Raw genomic sequence first — 18720 nt, forward strand, 5'->3', positions numbered from 1 at the left:
ATTATCTAGGTTCTATTTGAAAACATTAGGTCTTTATATTAATATTTTTATAATCTAAAGAAATAAAAAAAAAATTCTATTAATTAAATTCTATTTCAAAAAGATTAAATTCTTATATTAATATTGTTAATATGAAAGAACAGATTTATTAAAATTGAAATATTATTATTTGAATTTTAAATAAATTACTTTTATATTTAATACATTATAATTCTGATTATAATAATCTTTAGATTTCTGATTATAATAATCTTTAGATTTCTAATATTAATTTATATAAAAATGATTTAATAAATATTTAAAATTTAAATCGATTTAATTTATCAATTATTGAAATATTAATAGGTGAAAATCACGATTTTTAGTATAAAAGGGTGATTGAGATTAGGGGTAACCGAGAAGTGGGGTATTAGACTTAATATTTCAAAATTGTTTTTGGGAATTAATTTAAGAATGGTATTTTATTTATGAACTTTTTATATATTAGTTTTAATTTTTATTGATATTGTTTATTTTAAAATGATTTAAATATAAATCCAGTACTCTACTTTCCGACCACCCCCTATTTCCAACCATTTTTTACGCCAAAAGTTGTAATTTTCAATTATTAATAACTTTACAATTAATGAATAAAATTCAATAAAATTTGGACTATAGATTTATTATATAGATATCAATAAATCATGAAATTTTCAGATTTTTTGCAATTTTACTAATTGAAATATAAATGATTGAAATTACGATTTTCAATTTGTATAGGATTTATATATAAACTTGAAAATCTTGAAAATCTTTAATAACTTTTCAATAAAAATTATAAAAAATAAATTATAAATTTTTTTTGAAATCTTCAAATCAAATCGAATATAATAGAATAGAAGTATGAATTTTAAAATATATAGAAAGTCTTTTATTAATATTTTTAGATTTTATAAAAAATAAACATTAGAATATTTTGATTAATAGAATTTCTGTAAGTTATTTTCTAAAATAAATTGATCTATCCGATCAATTATAATATAAATACTCAAAAAAAATTATAGTTTATTTTTAATAATTTTTGTTGAAAAGTTATTTAAGATTTTAAATTTTTTTAAATTTATATATGAATCCTATATAATTCAAAAATCAAAAAGTTTAAGATTATATATCTCAATAAAATAAATTCAAAAAATTTAAAATTTTCAGAATTAATTTATAATTATATAGTAAAATCATGATTTAAATTATATTAAATTATATTTATTGATTATAAAATTATTAATGGATAAAAATCACGATTTTTAATATAAAAAGGTCACCGGAATTAGAGGTGGCTGGAAAGTAGAGTATTAGACTTATTTGATATTATTATAAAAAATATTATAATATCTTTTTAATATTTAATAAAAATAAATGATTTTATTTAAAATCATTTTAAAAAATAATAAAAAATATAACGTAACGTATGGGGAACTCGGACATATGGGGAACTCGGACACTTTTTCAATTATTCTACACGCGATCTTATTCTACAAGCCACACAGTCCTCCAATTTCAATTCTGAATCATTTGAATTATTCTTTAACTCTTCTTCTTTAATCTCTTCTTCTGATTCTTCAATTAGGCATTTACATAATCGTCCTTATAACTTTTTCTCCTTAAGTTTTTCCTTTGTTTTATATACTATTTTCAGTATTTTCTTAATATTAAAGACAAATTGATCTTGTAATTTGACTCTTTTGTCTTTAGTTCTCTTTTTTCAAGTCTCAATTACTTCCTGAGCATCAGCGAGCTGTTTCCGAAATAAGGCTATCTCAACATTTTGAGATTCTACAAGCTTAATCATTCTCTTGATATATTAACGAATTGATAATATAGAAGAATTATTATTTGCTAAAGCTATATTAAAGATCTGATTTGCTTGCATTAGTTTTGTCCTATCTGAAGGAGAACTTCTGAGTACAGATAAGTCTAGGTCTTGATTAAGGATTCTTATTTGTAAAGTAGAAGATTACTGAAAAAAGTTAAATGATAATATATCGAGTACTTTTCGTAAAGCAAAAGGTACTAAACCAGCTTTAATATTAGAAGAATTCAATGCTTTTTTTCTAATATTTTGAAAGAGTTCTACCTATTCAGCTCTTTGAATTCGCTTTACACTAATTCGAGAATATCGATCGACCTTTAAAGTATAATATTGTTTCATTAATCTATATACTACAATATCAAATAATTAAAGCAAATAAAAACAATAAAAAGATAATATAAATAAATCAATATCTTTCTTTATATAGAAAACAATAAAGCTATCTATAATATAATTTGAATAATTATCTATAATCAAAAATCGAGGTCGGTTACCTGACACTTTCTTGGATTCTGATTCGAAAACCCTTTTTAATTATTCTAATCTATGATTATTTGAGGTTCATCCATTTGTACTAGTAGAGAACTACTAGCTTTAAGGTATATCCTTTGGAATCCATATAGAATTCGTATTTTAAGCCTTAAAAATAATTATAGATAATAAAGCCTTTCTAATTGTATTAATATATTCAAATATAGTTATCCATTCTTATTTGCCAGCTATAATTTTCTAATTTGATTTCTAAATAGAATCGATTATAATACATATACTTTGAATACTTCCAACTCCAAATCCGGTTTCGTCCATATTATATATATTATCTAATTCATATTTTTGTTTAATGAGATATATATAAAATATATCAAACCAAATCTGAATATTCTCTAGAGTTGTCTCTTTAATCTGATTAAACTCTAATTGATATAAATAGTATATTTTAAGTTCTGGATATCGTTTTTGGAATCTATAGATTCATTCGTAGCCTATAGATAGAATTTCTATCGAAATAGGAATTCGAGATAATACAATCTGAATGTATTAAAGACGAATTTCGTCAGCTATTTCCTTCATTAATATAGATATAATAAGGAATCCAATGATTGTGAATTGTGAAATCCATTGTACAAGAGTATTTTCTTCTGTGTTTGAAAGAATTTGAACCATTTCGTGGGTTTGGGAACGTGTTTTCTTCCCAGCCAGCCTATCGGCTAAAGTGGACTTAGGGACTTCAAAATGCTCTGCAACCTTTCTAATTGATTTAAATTCTTTTAATTAAAGTGCAACTATAGCCTATTGAAGCTTCTCTTCAATCTGAGCAGGTGTAAAAGGTGATTGGGTATACATAATAAAAGTTATTAGGGTTTCAAGTTGGCGATGGGCAAAAAGTGTCCGAGTTCCCCATACGTTACGTTATCTAAAAAGAAATTTCATTTTTTAATCTTTAATAATTAACTATTATAATAATAAATTAATAAATAAAATAATAAAATAGATTAAAAAAAGATATTTAATATTTATATTGAAATGTATAAATATAAATAAATATAGGAAAATTAGATTTGAATCATTAATGTAAAGATTTATTTCAAAAAAAACCTTTTATATTAAATATATTTAAAAATAGTTCTGATTCCTTTATATAAATTCTGTAATAATTATTAAAGACTATAAGTGTCACGACTCACCATTAGGATTGATGGTGTTACGATGGTAGCAAACTGATTAATTAGGAGAGCTTAGGCCTTGTGCAAACACGATCAGATTTCATCGAATTAGTATGTGATCTTGGTCACCTGAAGATCGTGTATGCACGCACCATCAGAAATCACGTGATAAGGAGCCCTAGGAGCTTCGTGCTCAACTTAGTTATCAATTAGTTTACCTACATTCTATTTGATCTAGTAACGAATTCACTTTCAAGTGAATACCAGTGATAAAGCCTTAACCTATAACTACCAACCGACGAACCTTAGGCAGCCGCTGCCTTTAGTACAGTATCGTTACAATAAGATCCTTTGGAATTTTAAAAAAGTAAATCCCATCAAAGAAAATTTATTGTTTTCAAAAATAATTTAAGTTTTTAATTAAATAATTTATTTCTAATATATTAAGTTTCAAAAAGATCTTCTGATCTTTAGATATATAAAAAATATAATTTAATATATGTTATTTTTTTTCTTTAATTGACGTCTATTTTTTCATTATTTAATATAATTATATTCTTTAATCAAGCAAGAACTGGCGTTGCACTTCTACTCCCTCTTTCAAAGAAGCTTATATTCTCCCTTAAAGCCACATACTCACTGTCTGCATAGCCCAACAATCCATGTATCTCACTACTCCTCACACCTTTGATTCTGGCAATCTCCATCGCACTATAGTTTACTAAGGCTCTACCCACCTCGATTCCCGTTCCTTCGGTAATCTTTGCATCGGGTGATATAGGACGCTCAACAACTACTAGACGCACAGCCTCCTGTTGCGCGAATGTGCCTTCGACATCTACAACGCCAGCAGGAAGGAGACCAGCTTTAGCCGCCAACGCGCGATGAGCACCAGCATCAATATAAATCGTTCCATGTGGAGAAAGTCCATGTAAAAGCCAGAAATAGCGGTCCCGAATTGGCTGATGTGATGGAAGGAATCTGGTATGTAGAGGTGTCTCAACGTATGATGAGGTTGCGGCAGTAATAGATAGTGTCGAATTGGACCTTGTAAGAGCTTCCGGTGTTTGACATGGTGGAATAACATCACCAACCTTGCTGCCAGAGGAAGAAGTCTTGAGGGATTGAACATAGCGCACAATGCTAGCAATGTTTCCAGGGCTTGAGGAGCGTGTTATGACAGTCGTCACACCTGCAGAGGTGGCGAGACGGGCAGCGACTATTTTGGTAGACATTCCACCTGTACCTAGGCTAGAGCCCGCACTTGATACTGAAGACGATAGATTATTAACTTGTGATTATGAACAGAGGGAATTAAGTAGTGAATGCGGAAATAATTACCATCGGCCTGTAAAGCGGAGATATCCTCAACAACCTCAATTGCTTGTGCATCTGAATGTGTCCGAGGGTTTTTATCATAAAGACAATCCACATCAGTCATTAGGAATAAGTAATCTGCATGCAGCATAGCGGCCGTAATTGCGGATAGGGTATCATTGTCCCCGAATTTGATTTCAGCCACAGCCAAGGTGTCGTTCTCGTTAACAATCGGGATGACCCCCATTTCAAGGAGCTCATGTAACGTATTTTGAGCATTTCGATATTGCGTTCGCTATTCGTGTCAGTCACATAAAGTGAGTCAAGCGTGGAGACCTTACATCCGCAATATCGTTTCTCGTAAGCAGAATTTGTGCAACAGGTTGTTGTAAATGTGCGAACAAGCTGTCCCATAGACTTATGAGACGGCATTGTCCTATTGCTGCTAAAGCCTAGACCCACGAACATCAATTAAATATCGACCCGAGCAGCTACTCCGAATATGACATACTTGTACTCGAGGAAGATGTTTCGGCCTCTTGTCCAGGTCCATTCTGCGCAGCCCGACTCCAATCGCCCCGGAAGACACGATAATGACTTTATGTCCATCCTTGTGAAGCTTCACCGCAGTTTCTACAATCAAACTTAATATACTCAATAATGGCTCATGAGTTTTCTCATCCACAATGGAACTCGTTCCTATTAACACCCCGTGACTCAGCTTCTGGCATCAAAAGAGAAGAGCTTGTTAATACCTAGTTTTATGACGATAGTTAAAGGTTTTGGGCTTTTCATCTTGTCTAAGTTCAAAAATTAATTTTAGACTCCGGTTTAGAGGACATAAAATGCTGTATGAGCTGCATGTGGCATCAAAGAAGTCCACCGGTGGTATGTCGATTAGCATTTGGCAGAATTTTACACCGCCCGTAGAAAAGTTGTTTCGCTCAAGATGTCAAATCAACAGCGAGCGCCCTGCATTGGTAGATCGCAGGGCGTAAGTATACTACAAGTTCATCTTCACGATGGCATCTACAGACGATAATAAGCCACCGACTGCTTCGGACTTTGCGAAGGATGCTGAGCCGCAATTTGACCCAACTGCCCGAACACGCAATTGGTTTTCCATCCTTCTTGGTACAATGCCTCCATCCCACCAGATCCTCTATCGCGAAGACCAATACGCCCGCCACGAGAAGCGCGACTGCGACAAATGTGAAGAATGGCGAGATTATAACTTAAAATATTCGCCGATTGTCATATTCATGCAAAAGAACATCCGTGATCTAAACGGAAAGCTCGATGCAGATAATATACGTTGCAGGAGATGTCCCACACGAATCACAGAAGATGGGAAAATGGTGAGGCAGGGTGGAGGATTCAGCCCTGAGCATGGAATTCAATTATGTGCGAATGAAATGAGGGATAGTAAACATGTGGAGGATACGTTAGCACATGAAATGGTTCATGCGTGGGATCATCTAAGATGGAAGGTGGACTGGGGGGATCTGCGACATGCAGCTTGTTCGGAGGTTTGTATCCGCCGTTTTGGCTGGACTAGAATCAGTCTAGCAGTAGAAAGCTAATCAATGGCATAGATCAGAGCAGCAAGCCTGAGTGGAGAATGTAGATGGACGAGAGAGTTCTGGACGAGGAATAATTACAGGGTAACACAACAACATCAGGAATGCGTCCGCAGGAGAGCAGTCAAGTCAGTGTTGGCTAGACCATGGTGTAAGGACGATGTTCAAGCCGTGAAGGTAGTAAATGAGGTTTGGGATTCGTGTTATTCGGATACTCGACCCTTTGACGAGATCTACAAGTGAGGTCGTTTCATGAGATATGCCCATGTAATATATGATAACTTTGGGTTGTTAAATAATCGTATTCAGTATCTAAGTACTTGGGTATAGAAATGTATATCAAGATGGGCGCCGGCGTATAGGAAAGATTAGATGCAAACTCCAAAACCTTATTCAACTCAATCTCGAGAATTACCTCAACTAGACAATCTGCTCCACAAACGCCAATGCTCAAAACACGATTCGTCATTCATTCGTCACTGGAGTCCAGTGAAGATTTGCTGCCAGTGGATTTTGAATCCCGCATACTAGCCCGCTCCCCCTTCACGCAATGCTTGATGATCCAAGGGTGCTTCTGAACCTGTTCGAGAGGAATCCTTTTTTCGGGGTCAAGTACCAGCAACTACGTTGGGAATTAGTGTGTAATCAGTGGTAAGAAGAAGTTGGCCATACCCTTTTAATCAGATCCTTTGCTTCCGAGGACACGAAGCTTGGAATCGTCATCTCACATCTTGTTATCCTTCTCTGTGTCATGACTGGGGTGTCTTCAAAAGGAGCTTCGCCAACCAGGAACTCATACATCAAAACTCCCAGACTCCATAAATCAACCTTCTCATTGTAGTAGTTGCTATTTCCTTGCAACATCTCAGGTGGAAGATAATCTAAAGTTCCACACATGGTAGCTCTTCTGCTGTTAGGCGCATGGACACTCCAACCGAAGTCTGCAATTTTAAGCTCGCCATGAATACCAACAAGTATATTTTCTGGTTTTATATCCCTATGCATAACATGCTTCTTGTGGAGATACTTCAATGCCGCAGCCATTTGCGCAATGTATTGAGCTGCTTTCCATTCCGGAAACTTCGTCTCCCTCCGAAGATGCTTGTAGAGTTCTCCCTTGCCAGCAAATTCTAGGATCAGAAAGACTCGTTTGCTGTCATGGAAGTGGCCATATAGTTGGAGGATATTTGGGTGCCGTAAATTACTTTGAATTTCAATTTCCCGCCGGACCTGCTTTTCTACCTTGCCCTTTTGTATCTCGTTTTTGTGTAGGACTTTCAAGGCACAAACGAATCCAGTACTTCGCTCTCTTGCTAGATACACACGACCAAATTTTCCCTTGCCCAGCGGTCGGCCAATTTCAAACATCCCGAGGTGAAATTGTTTTGCCGGAGCTGGTTCCTGGTAAATGGAGTTCGATTTGCGCTCGACTTTAGCCATTTGCTCCGATTCTCGAGAGGACGTAGCTGGCTTTCTTGAAGGAGAAACAGATTCATGGGATAAATTGCTAGCATTTGTGACAGTCGTGCTTGTATTTGATGTGTTCTTATTTTGTAAGGCGAGCTTGAGAAGGTTTGCTCGATTGGCATTTTGTGATAATTGTGTATTTGAAGACGTAGTAGATGTGATCTGCTTGGTGTCAATTGGCGACAGCGCATTTGATAAATTGATTAAACCTACCTTTGTCTTATATTTCTTTCCTTCCCCCGGATCATTTTCATCATTCACAGACATCCGCTGAAAGCGCGATTCGAGAGCGTGAGAAGCCATTATAAAGTAACCGAGAATTAATAGGAAAACTCGGGTCAAAACTTTGAAAAGGTCTACTTGGTTGATGGTATTTGGCTGCCAGTTAGTAGAGCCGTGGATGATAACAAAATTATTTTTGATATTTCCAAAAGATAAGTAAAGGACTGAAGGAGACGAGACGAAACGAAACGAAACGAGACGAGATGAGAGACGAGACGGAGACGAGAGTTTATTATTTAGAAAAGCGGAAAAGTAGCGAGCGCTAAGGTCAATCTCCGTTGACATAGTAACGAAGCTTTTGTACTGAGTATGAAATCATCCGAGCACTTGCCGACTGACCAAGCTGACTAAGCACTCTTCCCCACCACAGCACCAAAGCACTAAAGCGCCTTGTCCCACCCCACAGGCACAACAATAATTGTAGGTAGATCTTACCTTTCATCACCATCACCACAGTACCATATTATAGTCGAAACTGAGAAGTGCCATCGCGAAACTCGAACTTGAACTCGAAGTACGGCTCGAATCAAAGCTGTTATTGAACAATTTGCATTCCACATCAGCCCACAATTGAAGAAGTGGAAAGAGCGCGATCCAGACTCAAAGCTATTGTTGAACTGGACTTGGACTATATGGAATAATCCATACATTTTTTGCATCCCATCAACTCATAGCAGTCTACAATCATGGCATTTAATGGCCCTATCAATGAGAATTATCCAATGCCCAGTGCGGCGGACAGTGCTACTGTATCACATGTTCAAAAGGGCTTCAAGATCAGTGCGCGCAAACTCCCAATATCGAAATCAGGCCCAATAGAGGAGATGTCCGAGAAGCTTGGCATACCCGTTCCAGAGATGATTTTTGGCGATAACATGGTTGCAATCGAGCACCTAGCAAGTGGATGGCGCATGGAATTTAATGCATACGATGCGCTGGACCGAATTGACAAGACGGACAAGAATATGTTAAAAGTAGCTTATTCGAAGGAGTGGTCAAGCAGCAGGTAATATTTCAAATGCTTCATTGTGCACCATTCAGCGCTAACATGGTTCAGGGAGAAGACCCACGAAGGTATCAAAGAAATTATCAAGCCATTCGACTGGTCGTACACAACAGATTATAAAGGCACTATAACAAGTGGTAAACCGTTTGCACTGGATAACTCTGATCCAATACCCATTGCACTTCTGAAACGTCAGGATCCTATCCTGTTCTTCGAAGAAGTTGTCTTGTACGAGAGTGAGCTAGATGACAATGGAATATCCGTGTTTTCTTGCAAATTACGGGTTATGCCCGATCGAATGCTTCTCCTATGCAGATTATTCATGAGGCTCGATAATGTTCTCATTAGGATTAGAGATACTAGAATATATGTCGACTTTAACACAAGTAAGGTGATCCGGGACTACACTGAGAAAGAGGATGCATTTGACACTGTCAAAAAGGTGACTTGGCCATCATTTTATCTGATGACTTTACTAAGTTTCTGTAGAACCTTCTTTACTCTGGAAAACCCCCGGATGATCTTACTATAGCCATGCGTGATCCAAATCAGATTGCGCATTTAGTACCTGAAGTTACCCATACGATCGAAAATCTGACGCTTCCTTAAGCTCTATTCCCGATACTGATTCGAATATTTCCTGAGGAATAATGAGATGTCGTTTAATGGGTACAAAGAGAACATGGGATTGGTGCCAGGCCTAATATCGCAATCCATCATCCTCGGGATGAAATTGCCATGAACTGATATAACACCTAAAACACAATACTTGTGATTGATTCTTTGGCATTTTATCTTTGCTGCACAAGAGTAAAGCTCATGGTAAGTCCAATATTTATGCGCGGTTACCCTAAATACAACAAGTCTGAGGCGATGGAACTCGTAGGCCCGTTCCATAATAGCCATCAGTTCAACAGCCTAACTTGTGGCATTAAATGGATGGTTATCGAAGGGTCTCCTGTTGTATAAGAAACAAGACCAGAAGGGTTTTGAGAAAGGAGTGGAAAGGTTCGAGCTCCATAGACATCCGAGATGGAATGGTTAGTTGTATAGCTTGAATCTGAATGAAAACGGCTACGGACGGAGCTGCTTCATCAGACTTTATATATCTTACCGCTTTCCAACCACAACTTGATCTTTTCATGTATTCACTAGGAATCTAATGCTACAGGTACTAAGTCGACAGTACCATAACCTCGCAGCATATTAGCGTCAAATGATGCTCCAGCTAAATTGACGGAGTGCTTTATACTATGTCATATAAGGTAACGCATGCGAGAAACTTCCCATACCATTTGTCTCTATCGGATGGGATCATATATCACACTGTGCTACAGTGGTATAAGGCACCAATGTGCTTCATGTTCAGCCACTTTCTGTTTAAGGGGCAATCAAAGTTCAAGGCGGCGGAGAAAGCTCCACATACTCCGCTTCTATATTACTTGTACCTCCAAAAGGTTTCTCTTTGTAAGCTAAGGTGCAAATCTGTTGCTACGAAGAGCTACCTTTTCGTGGCTGGGAACGTTGCCTTACCATGAGCGCAAGGAAAATCACTGGTTCCATGGATAAATATAGGCATAGAAGATACCTGAACACTGGAGACTCGAGACGGAGGGAGTGAGCTGCGCCTCTCAGTTGTCAAAGACAAGTTTGATTATCAAGGTGCCTTGATAGCTGTGGTGCACCTGCACCTGCAGCTGATGCCTAGGTAATTGACTAACAGATACTGGACGACACCACCTGAATTACTCATTGCTCACGGCAACGTTTCAATATTATTATTATGCTCTTTCCCGTTGTCGGACAACTTAGATGCCATGAAGAACGATTGTAGTTGAAAAATCTGTCAAGAAGCTTATTCCGTCGCTAGATTCAAATTTTCAGCTCCATGGCATTCTCACAGAACGGGTGTCAAAATGAGTTTGCTGCATATCGCAATTACTTTTACACATGACCTATATCCTCAGTGTTCTTTGCTCAGCTCAGAAATGATTAAAAGAGATCACTTTGGCGGGTTGAGATTTTTCATGCTCAGATCTGGGCCCATACAAGATCAGTTCAAAATCGCATGCGGATGCACCTGATGTAGCCAATTCTACCCAATATCTCTCATGTCATGAATATGCCCACCTCTTGAGAGAAATCTCCAGCATTTATGTTGTCATAACCTAAGCTTCTATTCGGAGGAATTGTTACAAGCGATGGAAAGATATATTTCAAACCACATCAAGACATATCAGAGCGAACCCTGGGAATGAACTTGTGGCATACTTTTTTCAACGAATTGCTGGGCACAGTCAACCTCAAATTGTACGTCAAGAAGAGAGCCTTCCAGAGCAAGGCAGAGCGTGAACGCAGTAAAGCCCTACTTAAGGCTAGCTAAATTTAGTCATCATGTAAAAAGCTCGTTTTGGTTTGTATCAATGTTTACTTATGAATTTCTAGTCGAGGCTCAAATGGAAACCTTTAAACTTGATCATAGTTTGTCCATGCCTATTCAGACGACTTACCATGTTCTTCAATGATTTGACTATTGAAATCTGCTTGTTGATATTCAGTACATGGTTGCTGGCGAATGAGTGCCTTACCTGGTTCCTATAGTCTCGCAGTAAGTCTGGTACCCTATTTTTGCATCACCCCTCTTTTAGAACACCGTTGCACACCAAAAATCGTGATTTTTATCTATTAATAACTTTATAATTAACTGATAAAATTGAATAAAATTTGAATTATAATTTTACTATATAATTGTTAGTTGTCACACTCAAGAATACTGGGTAAAGTATCTTGTATTAGAAAATACTAAGCTAAGGAGAAAAGAAGAAGGAAAACAAGAGTAGAGAGTTTTCCTGTGATTAAATACAAACGGGGCATGCCACGTGACCCTGAGGTGTGAGGCGTCACAAAAATAATTTTTTAAATAATTTGATTCAATATTCTTAAAAAATTTATAATTTATTTTTAGTAATTTTTATTGAAAAGTTATTGTGACGGAAATCCCTGCTTTCCTCCCACCTTTATTATATAAGAAACCTCAGGTACATTAACCATGTCCACACATGATACGATTACTCGAGATTAGTATGCGATTTAGGTGACCTGAGGATCAGATCCGGACAAGTACTAGGTATCAATGGTTATCGGTAAAGTAAGATCATTGGAGGAATAAATACGACTTCTTTTTGCCTAGCCATTGCGGCTAGGCCATTCATTTGTGTATATATAGAGTAGCTATCCCCATCTACAGGTGCTCTTCACCTGTAGATTCTAAGTTAAATACAATTGCTGGTCTATAAACACCCTTTTGGTCACATTTATTCAAGATTTTTAAAGGTTTTAAATTTATATATAAATTGTTGTCACGATCCATTAATTCACGTGACCTCGAGGACCTTGAGGACCGAAGGGTCCATAGGGTCCTCAAAAGATGACATAGGGTATATAAACATTCATTTAGTCTCGTAGTAAGAGCTTGTGCTCACTAGTATCATAGTACCTACATCTACTGATCTAGTACGACTCACTGCAAGTGAGACCAGTGATAAGCCTAACCCACACTACTAAGCAGACGAACCTTAGGCAGCCGCTGCCTCCAGTATAGTATCGTTACAATGTATACAAAACGAAAATTCAAATTCAATCATTAATATCTCGATCAATAAAATTATGTAAAATCTGAAATCTCAGATTTTACTAATGTGACGCCTCACACCTGTTACGAGGTTTGCCGTCTAGATCACGTGGAAGTGCTCTAGGCTCTCGAGGTGGTTTATAACTAGGCGTCAAGCAGGGACTTAAAGTAATGACAATAATGCAATTCGTAACTAATAGTAGAGTATACTAAATGATTGATCTTGAGCACGAAGCTCTACACAAAGGAAACCATCCTGATTATATAGACCTTCGTCCTCCATTGGATCTCTTGGGTCCTGAGAGTTTGTGGACCTACGATTCGTATGGACCTACGATTCGTATCCCTGAATATGCAGGGTCCATCACGTGACTTGGATCAGACTATATGTCTGTGCTTGCTGAAGGTGGGGAGACTCTACGAACCGATTACCATACAAAATTGTATGCGAATCGGTTTGCTTTTCCACGGGGTCTAAGCTCATATGGACAGGTTGACTGTTACTACGTAACACTTCGTGTCACGATTCACCATTAGGATTGTAGATTAATCTATTCAATTTATTTATTATATGATCTTTATTTGTTTTAGAACACTAATCCTGGGACGATTCATTTCTTAGGATAATCTATCTCCTAAGATAATTGTTCTGGGGCAATTATCATCCTAGAACGATTTATCCTAGAATGTATATTATTCTAGCTCACCTTAACCCTCTAGAACACTTGTCCTGTTTCATTGTGGTTGCCTAAAACGTTTGTCCTAGAACATTTTATTCTAGAGCATTTGTCCTAGGATTCCTAGGTTTTTTATCGTAAACAATAAAGAACCCCCGATAAACGATAGCCAATTCACCGATATTCACTATATTACAATAATCCGAATGATGATGATTCGTGACAATAAATCCTATATAAATCGAAAATCGAAATTTAATCTTTAAAATATCGATTAAAAAAATCATAAAAAATCTAAAATTTTCCGAATCTTTTTATATTTATATAGAAATATTATAATTAAAATTTCAATTGATTTTATTTATTAATTATTGATTTATTAATAACTGAAAATAATAATTTTTGATATAAAAAGATGATCTAAAAGAGGGGTAGTCCAAAAGTAGGGTACTAGACTTATATATGGTTCATGAATCGATACTAGAGTAATGTTACGACGGCTTCGGATCTCGTATCATGTGACCAATTATGTAATCACATGGTCCCTTCGATCCCCTCGGTCTCTTGATCGAAGGGACCGAGGGGACCAAGGGGACGATTAGCATGAAGGTCTATATAACCAAGATGGATTTCCTTTGTATAGAGCTTCGTGCTCAAGATCAATCATTTAGTATATCCTACTATTAGTTACGAATTGCATATCATTATTGTCATTACTTAAGTCCCTGCTTGACGCCTAGTTATAAACCACCTCGAGAGCCTAGAGCACTTCCACGTGATCTAGACGGCAAACCTCGTAACAAGTAACTGCAATATTTATTTTCTGGGGGATCCAAGCTTGCTGGGCCTATAAGTCTTGAGAATCTGCCAACCCGATTTAAGTAATTCCCGCCTTCACCGCAGATGGAGGCAGGAAATGCTATCCCTAGATTAGAACATTGGGAACATCGACGAACGGAGGCAAGCTGGTCCAATCTCTTTGTGAATCTCTGTCAGCCATTGATCCCCACTGCTGTTTCGACAGCCTTTCGGATCGGAGATAATTTTTCTTCGAGGTCGATTCTCGATATTATGGAATGAACCATCATCAAGAATTGCTATACGAAGAGGAACTGCTACGGTGGTGCCAGCGTTATATATTTACGGCTCATTATTAGGCGACATCAGCCCTCCCCGTGCATATGTTGTCACACTCTCTGGCAGCTGGCTCTTGTTCTTACATCCAACTCATTATATTCATTATCACGTACATTCGTATCGTCAGAGGGATCCTTGTGTCGCTCATGTTTACTTGAACCACGGTCCACGATCTCCAGTACTTCCTTGTCTACGATACATATAAGGTTTCTGTGTGAACGAAGTGAATGACTTCAATTCAATTACTACTGTAATAAAGAACTAAGCGAACGCGAAAGAGACTAGCTCTTTTAGTAAGTCTATATAAGACTTACTACTTTCAATATGTAGCTAGCTCTTTAGACAGAATACAATTAGACATACAGGACCTACGTAATCCGTGGGTGCTACGTCTTCCGTATCCTTCTCGTACCAACAGTTTCTGACTTAGAATCCGGACATTTGTCAAAATGCCCTTTGAAAGAACTACGCCGCTTGACCTGGCTATTTTAGTTCTTGTCTGTCTTAATAACATAGAAGCCTCTCACTATCCTATTGGTGGTGTTTATACTGGTGTGAATGCGCAAACTGGAGCAAGACTCGCGACAAAGATATCTTGGATCCTCAACAATATCTTCCCACTTGATGCGTTGAATTTTATACATTTAGTCTATTTACTGCAAGAAGTCAAAGGCCATCAGTGCAGAGCTCTGTTGTAGCTTGAATCTGGACAAGCACTTAATCAAGTTTGAATGTTTAGAGCCCCAAAGACTTCGCAACCGTGGCTTGGAAGACAATCACAAAAGACTGCTTCTTGACACTTAGCGACTAATCCTTTTCAGGTATCTCTACATCCAGGCGTTCATTGCTCTACAAAAAGCACCAGAAGATGAGCTCTTAAATATAGAGCACCTGCAATGCTGCGAGGTACCCAATACGAAACTTGCACTGTGCTACTTCCTTACTCCCCCTTATCGTCCTTTACTATCACCCTGATACCTTTGCTTCCCGCGGCTGGCGCTCCGACAAAATGATCCCTCTTGATTTCCACATCTTTCTTTGTAGTTCCATAAAGCTCGAAATCAAAGCGCTTGAGAATGTACGCGGTTGTGAGGAATAATTCTGCATATGCGAGACTAATTTAGGTAGTGCGTTAGTCAGGTCAGCGGAAAAGAGAAATAGAATAGTCAATCCCATACTTGATACCAAGACAATTTCTCGTCCCCTTGCCAAAAGGTACAAAATACTTGTCCAGTCTATGTTTTCGCGAAGCATCTCCTGTGGTTGAACCATTTGAGCTCGAATCTGAGATCCATCGAGTGGGGTCAAATGTTTCAGGGGAGGGGAAGATTTCTGGAGAGTGATGGAGGAAGTAGTAGGACATGCTTGTTGGTGTCTAGATTTTTGTTAAAGTGAAGAACATGGCGAATGTAGAGAAAGTGATGAGACGAGCGCTCCGGGAGTAGGGACAGGAATTAATCGTGGGACAAGAAAAGGAAAAGTATATACATACACCGGCAGGAATTGTCCATTGTTGAAACTTCATATCTTCATTCGGTGCGATCCGAGGGAGGCGTGAGGTTACACCTGAAAGTCGTAATGCTTCGGTTATAGCCGCCGACTAGAACAATTTGAGTTAGCAGTTCACTATATTTCGCAATATCGAGGATTGACTGACCAGGAACGGTAACTTCTCCAATCGTTTCCAGGTAATGTCTTCATCCAAGGTGCCAAGCTCATCCTTGATTCTTGATATCATTTTTGGATTATCCAGAAGGTGATAAAACAATACGGCCAAAGTCTGAGCCGTTGTCTCACCTCCAGCTCCGATCAGAATATTTCCCTCATCAGCCAGTCGACTAAGGGTTTTTTCTTGAGGGGGAAGAATGTCAGTGTCGCGAAGTTCGTGGAATATTGTATTTTGACGACATCCAGCATCTTCGTGATTTAAAACACGCGCCACCTGTCTTCTTGAATTCTAGTATAACGGTCAGGCTCCAGTTTGTACATATGGGAAGAAATCTTTAGACCAACTCTGTGATGTCCCAATACTGGCCCAGCCATACTGTCTGGTAAGCAAGACAAAATCTTGGGTATTATAGGGAGGTGCATAACGATTGTCGTTGTAGACATAACCTGGGAAAGAGTATTACTCCAAATTTCAGCCAGCCTTTTGTCAGTCAGAGCGCCGAAAGCTTCTCCATAACAATAATCTGAAATAACGTCTAAAGTGAGGGAAGAGAACACGACTCGGAGGTTGACAGGAGCCTGATTCGCGAAATGCGAGTGAAATATATTAGACAACAAGCTGATTTTCGATTTAATAAGAGGCTCCATAGCAACAATTGATCGCTTGGAAAAGAAAGGGTTGACGGCATTTCTTCGAATGCGATGGTGGTCATGCCCTATAGTCTCGAAGCTGCTTCCCTGAGAACCAGTCGAGCGGGCGAACCATAGATACCTGTCATTCTCAGTCAGTATAATAGTCTATACACAATCCAGAGACCTTTTCCAAGTAGAAGACAATGATATCAAGTGCAACTTTGCAGATATTAACCGTTCTTGCCATCCAATGGCCCGCTCTACGCTTCCCTAACCTACAAGAAAGAAGTAGAATTTCAATAGCTAAAAAATGAGAAAATGGTAAGAGAGGCAATTCATCGACCCCGGGACTACAAATTGGGGAGTGCAGTGTGTCCGATGTTACCGAATGACAAAGTACATATGAAATATTTCAGTCTTCGAGATTGTTTTGGGCACTTGAATGTTTCATGTTGCTATTGACTATAGTCCCGAACTATCGCAAACCCTGGGGCAGAATAAGGTAATTGTTGGTACGAGAAGGATACGGAAGACGTAGCACCCACGGATTACGTAGGTCCTGTATGTCTAATTGTATTCTGTCTAAAGAGCTAGCTACATATTGAAAGTAGTAAGTCTTATATAGACTTACTAAAAGAGCTAGTCTCTTTCGCGTTCGCCTAGTTCTTTATTACAGTAGTAATTGAATTGAAGTCATTCACTTCGTTCACACAGTAATCTTGCTCACAAACTTACTTTTCACGTTTTTTCGTATTTCCCGCATAGAGTTCATCATAATACTCCGGATCATCAATATGCAATTCATAAGGATTGATGCGCACTATTGGGCCTGCGATTTTCAGTCACAACACAACATCAGCAAGAATGCGACTAAACATACCATACTCTTCGTGCATTCGTTTGATTTCCCAAAGCCATTGTCCATCACGTATGACATTGAAGTAGAACTCATACCACAACGTCAAAGCGGCAAGTTTTGGTCCTGGAAACTTGGCAATAGGACTTAAATAGAGACGATATGTGGCACCGTAGATAATCCATAAGGATAAGGATAGGAAGATTATAATTCCTAAATAAGTAATGGTAGTCATGTTGAAGGTGTAGAAGGCTTTGAAAAGTAGACCCTCTTACTGAAATTTCACATTAAATTCAGATATTTTGAAATGAACATCGAAAGGCAGGACTAACATGTTTCGTTTGTTACCAGATAACATTGAGGATATATGAAGATTTTTTCTGCAGTGGAGTCGGCGACCTTTCCGCAGACCGCCCACTTACGCAACTGGTGCTACATCGAGGTAGTGCAGGCTCAGTCACCCATGGCATTGATTAAATGCTACCGAGAGCAAGAGTGACGTGTGATTGTGGGATTCATTTAGCAGACCTGCAGTTTCGCAGATAAGCAAGAAACTACACAATATTATTGGAGGAAAGGGTCAGTCGGGATACCCGGAATCTAGTGATCGAAGATATATAGGAAATCCTACTATAGAACAGAGATCATAGGATCTAACGCAGAATTAATTTCCACGACGAACCCCGATGGGTTGAGGATCACTGTCGAGATTTTCAAACAGGACCAATAGAACTGTTACCTACTATACTCTATCGGTTATTGTTGACCTCCTAGGATCTTGCATCATATGCATATATATTGCATGATGCATATAAGGAGCAAACAAAACTCAACTTTTAATTCATTCTTTCCTTTTTGGTATACTGTTTGTTTGCTTTCAATATTTTGATTTCAAAGCACCTTATTCCTTCAAAAGGAATAAGGTTAGGTATTCAGCCTTCGGAATAAAGTGC

At 37.8% G+C, this 18720-nt stretch overlaps 9 protein-coding genes across 9 annotated transcripts; 4 read left to right on the forward strand and 5 right to left on the reverse strand.

Moving 5' to 3' along the window:
• Nucleotides 1–4076: 4076 nt before the first annotated feature.
• Nucleotides 4077–4954, reverse strand: SS1G_08651 (hypothetical protein; the record flags this gene model as incomplete). Its single annotated transcript, XM_001589838.1, has 2 exons — nt 4077–4783; nt 4855–4954. 2 exons carry the CDS (start codon nt 4952–4954, stop codon nt 4077–4079), a joined length of 807 nt encoding a protein of 268 aa, XP_001589888.1.
• An 898-nt stretch (nt 4955–5852) lies between these two features.
• Nucleotides 5853–6653, forward strand: SS1G_08652 (hypothetical protein; the record flags this gene model as incomplete). Its single annotated transcript, XM_001589839.1, has 2 exons — nt 5853–6359; nt 6426–6653. The coding sequence occupies 2 exons, from the start codon at nt 5853–5855 to the stop codon at nt 6651–6653; spliced, it is 735 nt and encodes a 244-aa protein (XP_001589889.1).
• Nucleotides 6654–6879: 226 nt separating this feature from the next.
• On the reverse strand, nt 6880–8134 carry SS1G_08653 (hypothetical protein; the record flags this gene model as incomplete). Its single annotated transcript, XM_001589840.1, has 3 exons — nt 6880–7032; nt 7083–7884; nt 8091–8134. 3 exons carry the CDS (start codon nt 8132–8134, stop codon nt 6880–6882), a joined length of 999 nt encoding a protein of 332 aa, XP_001589890.1.
• A 711-nt stretch (nt 8135–8845) lies between these two features.
• Nucleotides 8846–9774, forward strand: SS1G_08654 (hypothetical protein; the record flags this gene model as incomplete). Its single annotated transcript, XM_001589841.1, has 3 exons — nt 8846–9165; nt 9217–9607; nt 9655–9774. 3 exons carry the CDS (start codon nt 8846–8848, stop codon nt 9772–9774), a joined length of 831 nt encoding a protein of 276 aa, XP_001589891.1.
• Nucleotides 9775–10418: 644 nt separating this feature from the next.
• Nucleotides 10419–11085, forward strand: SS1G_08655 (predicted protein; the record flags this gene model as incomplete). Its single annotated transcript, XM_001589842.1, has 3 exons — nt 10419–10632; nt 10774–10873; nt 10989–11085. The coding sequence occupies 3 exons, from the start codon at nt 10419–10421 to the stop codon at nt 11083–11085; spliced, it is 411 nt and encodes a 136-aa protein (XP_001589892.1).
• A 306-nt stretch (nt 11086–11391) lies between these two features.
• On the reverse strand, nt 11392–12359 carry SS1G_08656 (predicted protein; the record flags this gene model as incomplete). Its single annotated transcript, XM_001589843.1, has 3 exons — nt 11392–11540; nt 11676–11760; nt 12339–12359. 3 exons carry the CDS (start codon nt 12357–12359, stop codon nt 11392–11394), a joined length of 255 nt encoding a protein of 84 aa, XP_001589893.1.
• A 650-nt stretch (nt 12360–13009) lies between these two features.
• SS1G_08657 (predicted protein) lies at nt 13010–13168 on the forward strand (the record flags this gene model as incomplete). The annotated part of the gene is made up of 1 exon (XM_001589844.1): nt 13010–13168. The coding sequence occupies one exon, from the start codon at nt 13010–13012 to the stop codon at nt 13166–13168; it is 159 nt and encodes a 52-aa protein (XP_001589894.1).
• A 1930-nt stretch (nt 13169–15098) lies between these two features.
• Nucleotides 15099–15254, reverse strand: SS1G_08658 (predicted protein; the record flags this gene model as incomplete). Its single annotated transcript, XM_001589845.1, has 1 exon — nt 15099–15254. The coding sequence occupies one exon, from the start codon at nt 15252–15254 to the stop codon at nt 15099–15101; it is 156 nt and encodes a 51-aa protein (XP_001589895.1).
• Nucleotides 15255–15550: 296 nt separating this feature from the next.
• On the reverse strand, nt 15551–18002 carry SS1G_08659 (hypothetical protein; the record flags this gene model as incomplete). The annotated part of the gene is made up of 7 exons (XM_001589846.1): nt 15551–15725; nt 15789–15985; nt 16103–16210; nt 16268–16461; nt 16656–17050; nt 17647–17740; nt 17792–18002. 7 exons carry the CDS (start codon nt 18000–18002, stop codon nt 15551–15553), a joined length of 1374 nt encoding a protein of 457 aa, XP_001589896.1.
• Between the last annotated feature and the right edge of the window lie 718 nt (nt 18003–18720).

This window comes from Sclerotinia sclerotiorum, genomic scaffold, assembly GCF_000146945.2.
Source record: "Sclerotinia sclerotiorum 1980 UF-70 scaffold_12 genomic scaffold, whole genome shotgun sequence".
Lineage (NCBI taxonomy): Eukaryota > Fungi > Ascomycota > Leotiomycetes > Helotiales > Sclerotiniaceae > Sclerotinia > Sclerotinia sclerotiorum.